Source organism: Leptonychotes weddellii, chromosome 1, assembly GCF_054177405.1.
Source record: "Leptonychotes weddellii isolate Sample4059 chromosome 1, ASM5417740v2, whole genome shotgun sequence".
Classification (NCBI taxonomy): Eukaryota; Metazoa; Chordata; class Mammalia; order Carnivora; family Phocidae; genus Leptonychotes; species Leptonychotes weddellii.
In genome coordinates, this window is record NC_138369.1 from 149872354 (window position 1) to 149885224 (window position 12871).

A 12871-nucleotide genomic window follows, 5' to 3' on the forward strand; every position below is an offset into this window, starting at 1 on the left:
AGGCCTTTTATTGTGGACAGATATTATAATTATACACAAGCAGTTGACCAGGAAGCATATTAAATATTTATAGTTTTTAATACTTTTCATTTTCTTGAGAAGCTTTTTTATATTTTGCTAAAATCATTTATTATCTTCTATTCTCAGGTAATATAACTGACTTTAGCTCAAGTCCAACGAGAGAAACTGATCCTCTTGGGAAGCCCAGATTCAAAGGTAGGTATGATTGGCTCCAAATCTGAATTTTAACAAGGCTGTCTTAGACTGAACTATCCATTAGCTTTTGCTGGTAATAACTGCAAAATCTTAGTAGCATAGTCTAATAAGGATTTATTTCTCATGTGTTTCCAAGTCACCTGAGGGTCAGTAGGTTGTGCTTTACTAAGTGGTTCTGCTTCCAACAGCAGGTACAGCTGGGCCTCCTGTGGCTTGGGCTCAGCTACGCTCCACATTTTTTCATTCTGGTGCTAAGGATGAAGGACCAACAGTGACTCAGGAGGAGCCATTTTAATTACAATACAAAGTCAAGAGTGGGGAGTTCAGAAACACAACAGCATTTCAAGCTTCTCCTTGTATCTGCCAATATCCATTGGCCAAAGAAAGTCCCATAGCCCACCTCAAATCAAAGATTGGGGAAGTATACTCCTTCCATGGATATAGAGAATATTTTTGAACAGTATCAAGTCTACCACAGTAAGAGAGCTATGATATAGAGCCCAGTATTTCCTTTTTGTAATATTTTTTTCTGAAGTGTAGAATTTGATAAGTCTTAACATATGTATACACCCATGAACCCATCATCACAATCAAGATAATAAATACATGCACCACCTCCAAAAGTGTCATCACGTACTTTTATAATTCCTCCATCTCACTCCTCCCACCAAATCTTTAGTTCCTAGATAATGACAGATCTGCTTTACTATAAATATGTATACATTTTGTGGATTTTTATGTACATGAAAAAATACAGTATGAACTTTTTTTGGTCTGGTTTCTTTCATTCAGCATAATTATTTTAAGATTCATCCATGTTGCAACATGTATCAATAGTTCATTTCTTTTATTGCTGACTGGTATCCTATTATATGAATATATAATTATTTATTAAACCTGTTTATGACATTTGGGTTTTTTCTAATTTTTTTACATTACCAATAAAGCTGTTATGACCATTCATGTACAAGTGTTTGTATAGTCATATGCCTTCATTCCTTTTGGATGAATGCCTACAAGAGCAGTGACTAGATCATTTGAGTGTATATTTAACATTTTAAGAAACTACAAACTGATTTTCACAGTAGTTGTGCTGTTAACCTTTCTGTCAGCAGTGTATGAGAGTTCCAATTCCTCCACATCTTTGCCAACACTTGATCCCAGGATCCTGAGATCATGACCTGAGTGCAAATCAAGAGTAGGACACTTAACTGACTGAGCCACCAGGCTACCTGAGATTCTTTGTATTTTTTGGTAGAAGACCTTTTTCAGATACATGCTTTACAAATATTTGCTCCCAGTGTGTGGATTCTGTTTTTTAATTTTAATAAATCTCAGTTTATTAATTTGTTTTTTTTATATACTATATTTTTGGTGTTGTATTTAAGAAATCATTGACCAATCAGAGGTCATAGAGACCTCTTCCATTTCCTTCTAGAAGTTTATCTGATGTTTCCTTCTAGACGTTTTCTACTTTTACATTTAGGTCTATGATCCATATTGTGTCAAATTTTGTATATGATACAAGGTGTGAAACAAATCAGTTTCCTTGCTTGTGTGCATAAAATTGTTCCAGCATCATTTGTTGAAAAAAACTATTCTTTCCATGGAATTTCATTTGTACCTTTGTCAAAAATGAATTGTCCATATATTTGGGGAACTGTTTTAGCTCTCTAGTCTGTTCTATTGATCTATTTATCTGCCTTTACATCAATACCACCATGTTTGTGTTATTGTGGTATTGGTATTGTATTGATGATTCTGGGTCCTCTGTATCTACATCTGAATTTTAGAATCAGCTTATCAATATCTAAAAAATAGCCTGGTTATATTTTTATTAGAATTGCATTGAATGTATAGGTCAATTGGGAAAAATTGACAGCTATACAACAGTTAAGTCTTCCTACCTATGAACAGTGGCGTATTTTACCATTTATTTGGCTCTTCAATTTTTCTCACCAATGTTTTTAGTTTTCAGTGTACAGAAAACCATAAAAATAGTATTTTTATTTCAATTTCTAATTATTCATTGCTAATATATAGAAAAATTAATTCTTATATCCTGAAACCATGTAAAACTCAGTACCTTTTATGTAGATCCATTGGATTTTCTCCACACAGAATCGTGCCATCTGAGAGTAAAGTTTTACTTCTTCCTTTCTAACTTGGGTGACTTTTTTCTTGCCTTATTGTACTAGCAAGACCGTCCAGTAAAATACTGAATAGTTACAGTGAGGATGGATATCCTTTTCTTATTCCTGACTTTATGGAAGAAGCATTCATCCTCTCACCTGAATGTAATTAAGTACGATGTTACCTCATAGGTTTTTCATAGATGCCCTTTATTGGGTTGAGAAAATTCCCTTCTATGTCTGCTTTGGTGGTAACTGTTATCAGAAATGAGTGCTAGATTATGTTTAATGATTTTTCTGCCTTTATGAAGATGATAATGTTTTTACTAGTTTCTTAATGTAATGAAGTAATTGTTTTTGAATTTTCAACTTTTCATTCCAGGGACAAACTCCACTAGGTCACGACGTATTCTCATTTTAATATGTTGTTGGGTTTAATTTGGTAAAATTCTGTTTAGCATTGTATTCAGTGGAGGATATTGGTCTGTATTTTTCTTTTTCTGTAACGTCTAAGTCAAGTTTTAGTCTCAGAATAATGCTGAACTCTCCTCCTCAGTTTCAGAGTTTAGAATTGGTATTGCTTCTTCCTTAAATGTTTAGTAGGGAAGAAGAGTATTTTTCTTCCCTAGTGAGTTTTGGTAATGTTTGTCTTCAATTTATTAGTCCATTTCATCCAAGTTGTCAAATTTATTGACATAAAGTTGTCCTTAATATTCTCTTATTATTTTAATATCTGTAGAATCTGTAGTGATGTCACCTCTCTCATTCCTGTTATTGATAATGTGTAAGTTTTCTCTTTTGCCTAATCAGTCTGGCTGTAGATTTATTAATTTTTTTGACTTCTGAAAAAGTCAACTTTTTGTTTCATTGATTTTGTCTACTTACTCTGATCTTTATCATTTTTTCTTCTGCTTAATGTGGTTTAATTTACTCTTCTAATTCCTGAAAGTAAAATATGTCTTCACTGATTTGATTCCTCTCTTCTTGAATATGGCATTTACTGCTACAGATTTTCCCCTAGATATTATTTAAGCAGCATCCAAAACTTTTTGTTATGCTGTATATTCATTTTTACTCTATTCAGAATACTTTTTAATTTCCCTTTTGATTTGTTCAACTCATTGATTATTTAGAAGTATGTAATTTCTAAATATTTTGAGATTTTTCTAGAGATTATTCTGTTACTGATTTCCAACATAACTCCATTGTTATCACATGCTCTGTCACATACTTAAATCCTTTTAAATTTATTGAGACTTTTTTTTTTTTAAAGATTTTACCTATTTATTTGACAGAGAGAGACAGCGCGAGAGAGGGAACACAAGCAGGGGGAGTGGGAGAGGGAGAAGCAGGCTTTCCTGCTGAGCAGGGAGCCCAATGCGGGGCTCGATCCCAGGACCCTGGGATCATGACCTGAGCCGAAGGCAGACGCTTAATGACTGAGCCACCCAGGCGCCCCTTATTGAGACTTTTTTATGGCCCAGAATATGGTCTATCTTGGTGTATGTTCTGTGTGTACTTGAAAAGAATGTGTATTCTGCTATTCTTAAGAGGAATGTTGTATTTGTTTGCTAGGGTTTCCATAACAAAATGCCACAAATGTGGTGGTTTACACAACAAAAATTTATTTTCTCACAGTTCTGGAAGCCAGAAGTCTGAAATCAAGGTATCGTCAGATTTGGGTTCTTTTGAGGCCTCTTTCCTTGACTGCAGAGGGCCACCTTCTCACTGTGTCCTCATATGGCCTTTCCTCTGGGTGCACACATCCTTGGTGTCTTCTCTTATAAAGGACACCAGTCACCATGGATTAGAATCTCACCCATATGACCTCATTTAATTTCATTTACATTTCTAAAGACTCTAACTCCAAATAGAGTCACATTGGGAGTTAGGGCTTCAACACAGGAATTTTTGGGAAACAATTTACATAACAAGTATTATATAGGTGTCAGGTCCAATTGTTTGGTTGTATTGTGCAATTCTTTTATATCCTTAGTGATTTTCTGTCTATTTGTTCTATCAATTAAAGACAGAAGAAATTGAAATCTCTGACTATAATTGTGGATTTATTTCTACTTACATTTCTATCAGTTTTTGCTACATTTATATTAAAGGTCTATATTTAGATATAGACTTAAACTGCTTAGGATTCTAATAAACTGATAAACTGATACTTTTTCATTATAAAATTATCTTTTCTTTTTTTGGTAATATTATTTACTCTGAAATCTAATTTGTTAATATTAAATATACACTCAAGCTTTCTTTTGGTAAATGTTACCATGTATCTCTTCTTTTCATCCTTTTAGTCTGAATCTATTAGTCTCTGTATATTTAAAGTGTGCTTCTCATTGGCATCATATAGTTGGTTCTTGCTTTGTTATCCTATCTAATAATCTCTTCATTTTATTTTGGGTGTTTAGAACCTTATATTTAACATGACCAATGATACAGTTAGGTTTAAATCTATCTCATCTTGCTATTTGTTTTCTCTTTGTCCCCGCTATCCTTTGTTCCCTTTTTCCTCTTTTCCAGCCGCCTTTTGGATTTTTTTTAGTTGAAGTATAGTTGACACACAATGTAACATTAGTTTCAGGTGTGCCAACATAGTGATTCAACTTTTCTATACATTATGCTATGTTCACTACAAATGTAGTTACCGTCTGTCACCATACAATATTATTGCAATACCATTGACTATATTCCCAATGATGCACCTTTTATCCTCATGTTGTATTCATACCATAACTGGAGGCCTCTATCTCCCACTCCCCTTCATCCATTTTGCCTATCCTCTCACCTCTCCTCTGGCAACCATCAGTTTGTTTTCTGTATTTATGGATTTGTTTCTGCTTTTTGTTTGTTCATTTGTGAGGGTTTTTTTCTTTTTTTTTTAGATTCTACATAGAAGTGAAATCATACAGTACTTGTCTTTCTCAGTCTGACTTATTTCACTTAGCATAATACCCTCTAGGTCTATCTATGTTGTTGCAAATGGCAAGATCTCATTCTTTTTTATGGCTGAGGAATATTCCATTATATATATGTACCATTTTTCTTTATCCATTCATTTGTCAATGGACACTGGGGTTGTCCCCATATCTTAGCTATTGTAAATAATGCTGCAATAAATATGGGGTTGCATGTATCTTTTCAAATTAGTGCTTTCATCTTCGTTGGGTAAATACCTAGTAGTGGAATTACTGGATCATACATATTTCTGTTTTCTGTTTTTAATTTTTTGAGGAAACTTCATACTGTTTTCCACAGTGGCTGCACAAATTTACATTCCCACCAGTAGGGCAAAAGGGTTTTCTCCATATTCTCTCCAACACTTATTATTTCTTGTTTGTTTTTTTTTTACTCTAGCTATTCTGACAGGTGTAAAATGATATCTCATTGTAGTTTAGATTTGCATTTCCCTGATGATTAGTGTTGTTGAGCATCTTTTCATGTGTCTGTTGGCCATTTGAATATCTTCCTTTAGAAAAATGTCTATTCAGGTCTTGCGTCCATTTTTTAATTGGAGTATTTGTGGGTTTTAGTGTCATGATGTATAAATTCTTTATATATTTTGGATATTAAACCCTTATCAGATATATCATTTGCAAGTATCTCCTCCCATTCAGTAGGTTGCCTTTTTATTTTGTTGATAATATCTTTTGCTGTGCAAAAGTTTTTTACTTTGATGTAATCCTGATTGTTTTTGTTTAAGTTGCCTGAGGAAACATGTCTAGAAAAATGTTGCTAAGGCTGATGTCAAAGAAATTACTGCCTATGTTTTCTTCTAGTTTTATGGTTTCAGATCTTACATTTAGATCTTTAATCCACTTTGAGTTTTTTTGTGTGTGTATGGTGTAAGCAAGTGGTCCAGTTTCATTCTTTTGCATGTAGCTGTCTAGTTTGCCCAACACTATTTATTGAAGAGACTGTCTTCCCTATTGTGTATTCTTGCTTCTACAACTTCACAAATAGTGCAAGAACCTTATATTAGTAAAGCAACTTTTCTCTCCTCCTGGCCTATCGTTGTTATACATTTTACTTTTACATGTTAATACATCACACTAAACTGTAATTTTTTTATGTTTAAATAGTAAATTATCTTTTAGAAAGAAATAAAAATATTGTGCATATTTATGTATATATTTACCATTTCCAGTGCTCTTTGTCCTTTGTGTGGATTCATATTTCCATCTGGCATCATTTTCCTTCTGCCTGAATGTCCTTTAATCTTTCTTGTAGTGTGGGTCTGCTGGTTATGAATTCTGTCTGTCTTTGTATGTCTAAAAGGTATTTCACTTTTATTAAAAAAGGATATTTTCACTAGTTATAAAATTCTAGATGATACGGTTTTTTTTCCCAGTATTTAAAGATGTTGCTCCAATGCCTTCTCACTCTCATTCTTTCCAATGAGAGATCTGCCATAATCCTTATCTCTATTGTTCTATATACGATGCGTTTTTTCTGCCTCCTTTAAAAGCTTTTCTCTTTATCATTGGTTTTGCAAAACAATTATATTGATATAGTTTCTTCACGTTTGCTGTGCTTAGGTTTCTTTGAAATTTTTTGGATCTGTGAGTTTAGAGGTTTTATCCAATTTGGAAATTTTTGACCATTATTTCTTCAAATATTTTTTCTGCCTGTTTTCTACTCAGATACTAAAATTACATGTATATTGTACTGCCTGAAATTGTCCCACAACTCACTGATGCTCTGTTCATTATTTTTAATTCTTTTTTTCTCTCCACTTCTATTTTGGGTAGTTTTTATTCCTATGTCTTCAAGTTCACTAATCTTTTTCTGCAATATCATCTCTGTACTACTATCATCCTGTATGTTTTTCATCTTACAAGTTTTAGCTTTCACCTCTAGAAATTTGATTTCGGTCTTTTTTATACCTCTCATGTCTTAATTTTTTTATTACATGGATTATAGTGATAATAATTGTTTTATTGTCCTTGTCTGATGACTAACATCCATGCAAATTCTAAATTGATTTCAAAGAATTTATTTTCTCCTCATTATGGGTAATATTTTCCTGTAATTTCACCTTGTTGCTGGATATGTTTTTTTAATCTAAAATATTCTTGAATTTTGTCCTGGATGTAGTTAATTTACTTGAAACCACTTGACCCTTTTGAGTCTGGCTTTTAAAATTTATTAGGTGAGACCAGAACTGTGTTTAGTATAGGGCTAATTATTCCCCACTTCTAATGCAACACCCTCTTGAGTACTCTTTCCACTGCCCCATAAATTATGCAGTTTAAAACATGCTTAGGGAACCAAATTACTTTTGGATATTAGCATAAGTTAAACCTATTTAGAAAAGTAAACCAGCTACAACATCCATATCAGGCATCTCAGAGACAGGAATTCTAGATTTTCATAAGTTTGAACAACCCACATCACTGCTTTCATCTATCTGTTTATAATGTGAGACCAAATGTCTTCATACAGATAAATATATTTGAGTTTACCTCCACCTTCGGTACAAACTCAAACAAGGCTAAATGTCAGAGTCCTTTCTCTCTTAGGTCCTCATGTGCGATACATCCAAAAACCTGACAACAGACCCTGCTCCATCACTGATTCTGTCAAACGGTTCCCCAAAGAGGATGCCACCGAGGGGAATGCCACCAGCCCACCGCAGAACCCACCTACCAACCTCACTGTGGTCACTGTGGAAGGGTGTCCCTCATTTGTCATCCTGGACTGGGATAAGCCACTAAATGATACCGTCACTGGTAAGATCATGGCATGAGGACTGATACTCTGGTGGGAAGCATTGATATGTGAGTGTGGTACCTGGGTCAAACTATGTCCTATGAGATATATCTCAGGGATAGCAGAGCTGTATTGCCAAAAGTGTCATATGATGGGAAAAGTTCATCTGTGTCCCAGTGATGGGCTTCCTGTTAATTTAACAGATCACTTTAGGTTGCATCCCTTCCATCTCCTCTCAGAACTCTTTTTCACAGTATAAAGATAGATCTGATCTTTTCATTATCAAGAAAATTACAGATAACATAGGAGAAGTTGGCAGTACTGATGATATTTAAACAGTTTCATTTCACCAACCCAATTTCTAGATTGACCTAGAAGTTTCCAGTAGGCTGAAAAGTGTTCAATTATTTTTGGAGAAATTTTTTTAGAATTTTAATCCTGGTCAATTTTCTGCTCATCTCAGGAAATTTTAATTCTGCTATCACTCACCTAATCCCTCTAAAAAGGACTGTGAAAAATAAGAAATGAGTCATTCTTTGAATTTATTATATGGGAATTTATTCATAGTGAACAGGTTATTCAAACGAGAGAGGAGGGAGAAATGACTAAGAGGCTGAATCAGCTAGAGGAATACAGCATATAGGGGGATTACACAAAGCCTCTGCTATCCTTGTCCTGCTATGCCTGGGACAGGTAGATAGGGTCTAGAGGGGCCCACTGAGAGGCTGTCAGGACGGAAAGAGGGAAGTACACAGGGGCAGTGGGGAGTGGGAGACTCAGCATCTGACAAAAAGATTTTCTGTGAATAAAGAGGAAAACAGCAGTTATTTTTCCTCAGACAAAACTGTTTGGTCTGGGCAATTTCTGCTATAAACAGCTTATTTTTGCTTAGCTGGCCTTTTTTTATTTACCCATATTTTGTGAATTTCATTTATCATGTAGACCTTGCTTTTGTTTTAAGAAAGAACCAGCCATTGCCCATATTCCTTGGGGATTTGCCTAGTCCTGCTTCTTTACTTGGGACTATGCCAGTAGGTGCTACCATCCCAATATCTAAAAAACAATCTCTAAGCATTGATTATCTACATGGATTAAAAAGTCCAAAACTCCCAATTCATGTGCTGTGCTCTGTTTTCATGACCAGACTCTAATTTTCCAATCTTTCTAATAAACAGATTATGTTTTGTTAAGTAAATTTTCTCTTAATAGAGCAATAATACTCTCTGAGGGGGGAAAATACCAAATATTCAGTGTTAGTTCTTTATAGATTCCTTATATCTTTACTGTTAATGAATTTATAAATCTCATATTTTAATTTTTTTCCATATTTTAAAGAAATATGGACACACACTAAGTGGCTGTCTTTACCTTCTAAAATATACTCAGAATGTGTCTATAGATGTTCATTCCAAACATTAATATTCTATTTTTATGGTGTTGGTGGACTTATGAAAAAGTTATGATTGCTTTAAAGCATTACAAATGAAAGATGTATTTACAAAGCCCAAAAATATACATTCAAAAGCTAGAATTCTGAGAGAAATTCTAAATTTTTTTTATTATGTTATGCTAATCATACATTACATCATTAGTTTTTGATGTAGTGTTCCATGATTCATTGTTTGCCTATAACACCCAGTGCTCCGTGCAATACCTGCCCTCTTTAATACCCATCACCAGGCTAACCCATCCCCCTACCGCCCTCCCCTCCAGAACCCTCAGTTTGTTTCTCTAAATTTTTTTTTTTTTTTTTTTACGAAGAGCCTGGGGTAATATTAAAAAGAATATTACACAGTCGATGAGAAGTATCCTAAGCCAAAGATGTTTTTGAAAGTGGTTGCTTTCATGCATAGTCAACTGGAGTGAGATATAATTTTTTCTTTGGGTGATTAAGCAGCACTTGAACCTTTCCAATTGGAATCTTTCAAATTTTTGTGACCCTAGTTTCAAAACACAACTCAGGGATAATAAAAGCAACAGCAATAATAGGTACCACCTGTTGAAAAAAACATGCAAAATACTATTAAGCACCTTCCATATATTCCTAGTTTAATCCCCACAAGCAAAACTATGAAGATATATTATTGGCATTTTACAGATGGGAAAACTGAGACTGAGATCGAGGCAAGTGACTTGGTCTGTCTTTTTTCATTGAGCCATACAGTTTCCTTTTTTTTTTTTTTAAGAGGGGACTAACTAGCCCTCCCATGCCCTTTAATAGAAAAGACATGAGTGTTTTGGGTCCCTCATATCAGAAGCACATCTAATCCTGTACCCAACAAGCAGTTTCCATTTTTAAAAAATCAATTTTACTTATATTTTGATTATGCCCATCTTTTTCTAGTAAATATTGCTTCACAGCTGAGGAAAAGATATAAAATGGATATATTTGAATTCAGGGTCCTCCCCTTCCTTACCTTTCCACCCTCTGTGAGAACAGAAAGCCAACTGAGAGATAGGTTGGGACTAGAAGAGCCTGAGAAAGGAATACTAAATAAAAGCCATTAGTCCTTTGGTAGCTGTGCTAATGTATCCAGGTACAATGGCCATTGTCTTCTGGTTTAATTTTGAATTTTTGGAAGGATAGTCATACAAAATTATTAAGAAAGAGCTATCCTCTTTTTTGATTTTTAAAATATACTATTAAAAATCCTTCCCAAATTAAAATTGGTGATTATGTCTTCCTGAGTCTTTCATAGTTTCAGTTTTATTTCCAGTCGCCATCTCCCATCTTTGGTCTCAGTGCTAATAGCAGAAATGCCCAGTAACTTGCCACCTCCTTTGCAGCCTTCCCACTTTCCCTGGTGGCTACCACTTGTGTATTTTGAATGGGGTTTGTTGTTGTTTGTCGTTTTTTGAGTTTTTAATCCTCTGCATGATCTTGTGACATACATTAAACTGAACCCCAATTGACAGCAGGGAAAACCAACAGACAAATTTATAAATTATGTTCTTAATCTGAAAGACTTTCTCTTGATTAGTACTGCAAGTTCATAGAAACATGCCTTTAAGTGAAATTTATGGAGATCTCTATGCAAACTTTAAGGTCATAATTTTTAAAAAAAGGATAATTATCAAGAAGGCATATGTAAGAAATAGGTATAAAATTTTCATAACTTACATAAGCAGTAGATACAAAAATCCCATAATTCTATAGTTCAAAATAATGAACCGTCATTCTCTATTTGGTTAACTGTTATTTGCAGCATGATTTTAAACCCAAAGTTTTTTTGTAGCAGCACCATGAATGCAGTGGCCTTTTCCCCAGCTGTATAATAAAGCTCCACGGAGAAATAAACATGGCTTCTACTCAAGTACCACTTCTCATACAGTGCTTTCCCCATACTGAGCATTCCAACAAGAGCAGACTGTCTGACTTGCCTAGCAGAATCTTTGGTTACCAGTCCAAAGCTACCACAGGAGCACCATCAGTCTTCACAGTTACCAGGCCTTCCGTATTCCAGTAAAGGGAAAGCAGAAATGGTCAATGAGCAACTCCCAAAATGCTTTGGGACATTCGTCATCCACTGACCATCCCCATCTGGGAATTGCTGATGTGTAAGATCAGTACACCTCAAGAACCGCAATCTAAATTGCTCACTTTTATGAGAGTGACTTTATGACACTGTTAACCTTAAGAACAATTAAATTAGCCGAGAGGTAAAGACAAGTATTTGTTGGCTTTTTCGCTTTTCAGAATATGAAGTTATATCCAGAGAAAATGGGTCATTCAGTGGGAAGAACAAATCCATACAAATTACAAATCAAACCTTCTCCACAGTAGAAAATCTAAAACCAGATACAAGGTAAGCCACCTGTGCGATTACAGGTGAATTCTCAGAGTGCAAAAGTCTTAACAAGGGCATGAAATGACATCATCTGTCTTTGTCTTAAGGGACCGTGTAGTCTGCATTTCATTCTTTGGCTTACTGGGCATAGCAATGGATACCTCTAGGTCATATTTTGCAAATATGCAAGTCATTCGTGGGGACACAAGAGTTGACAAGGTGGTCTTGTAAGTTAGCACTCTAGGGGAGAACAATGAACAACAGAAGGTCGTTAATACCAAATGTTGATGTTAAGTACCAAAATTTAGAGAAGGAAAGGTCTGTGGACAAGACACAACTGGAGTGTATATGATGTAAACTCAATTTGAAAACAGAAGAATTTGGCTGGCATGCTGGCAAGAGGAGGGCAGGGAAATACAAGCTATGTAACAGATACAGATGACAGTTTGTGATAGTTAAGGCTTCAAATAACTACAGACCATTCCCAGGCATAGCCGTCCTTTGCCTCGGGGGTCTTTTTATCACAAACAAATGAGAATCAATTTTTGAAAATAGAAATATATACTAATAGCAATGCTCTACAATAAAAAAACTTTTCTTGGCATCTCTTATTACACATTGGTACCAGGTTGTTTATGTTACTGTGTGGTTTTGTCATTTCTTTTTAAATATAAAATACCCAATGTTTTATCAGCTCATTGTACTGCAAGAAAAATAAGGGCCTTACACACTTCTAGAAATGTAATAGAGAAGGTTTTTTTGTTTTGTTTTATGTGGCTAAATCATCAAATTTATCGCTCAAGGAGATTCTCGAATGGATACAGCCAGGCATTTCCTTAGTAAAGCCAGTGTACTAAATTCATTTGGGAACTAAATATTACTCTCTGTGGAAAATCAATTTCTTTTCTCAAACTCCAGAACACTGTTTGATAAGCTGTTTATGCTTTCAGTTAAAATGAAAACATCTTCACATCTTAAGTTATAATACACCAAGCAACAGAGATCAATTTT

General features: G+C 34.6%; 1 protein-coding gene across 3 annotated transcripts in view; it reads left to right on the forward strand.

The window, feature by feature from the left end:
• ABI3BP (ABI family member 3 binding protein) overlaps positions 1-12871 on the forward strand; it is a 242073-nt gene that overhangs the window by 206731 nt on the left and 22471 nt on the right. For all 3 annotated transcript variants that reach the window (XM_081797763.1, XM_081797752.1, XM_081797759.1), the window contains 3 exons: positions 148-216; positions 7883-8092; positions 11770-11878. In XM_081797763.1, the coding sequence (XP_081653889.1) occupies positions 148-216; positions 7883-8092; positions 11770-11878 (388 nt within the window). The remainder of the gene's footprint in view (positions 1-147; positions 217-7882; positions 8093-11769; positions 11879-12871) is intronic.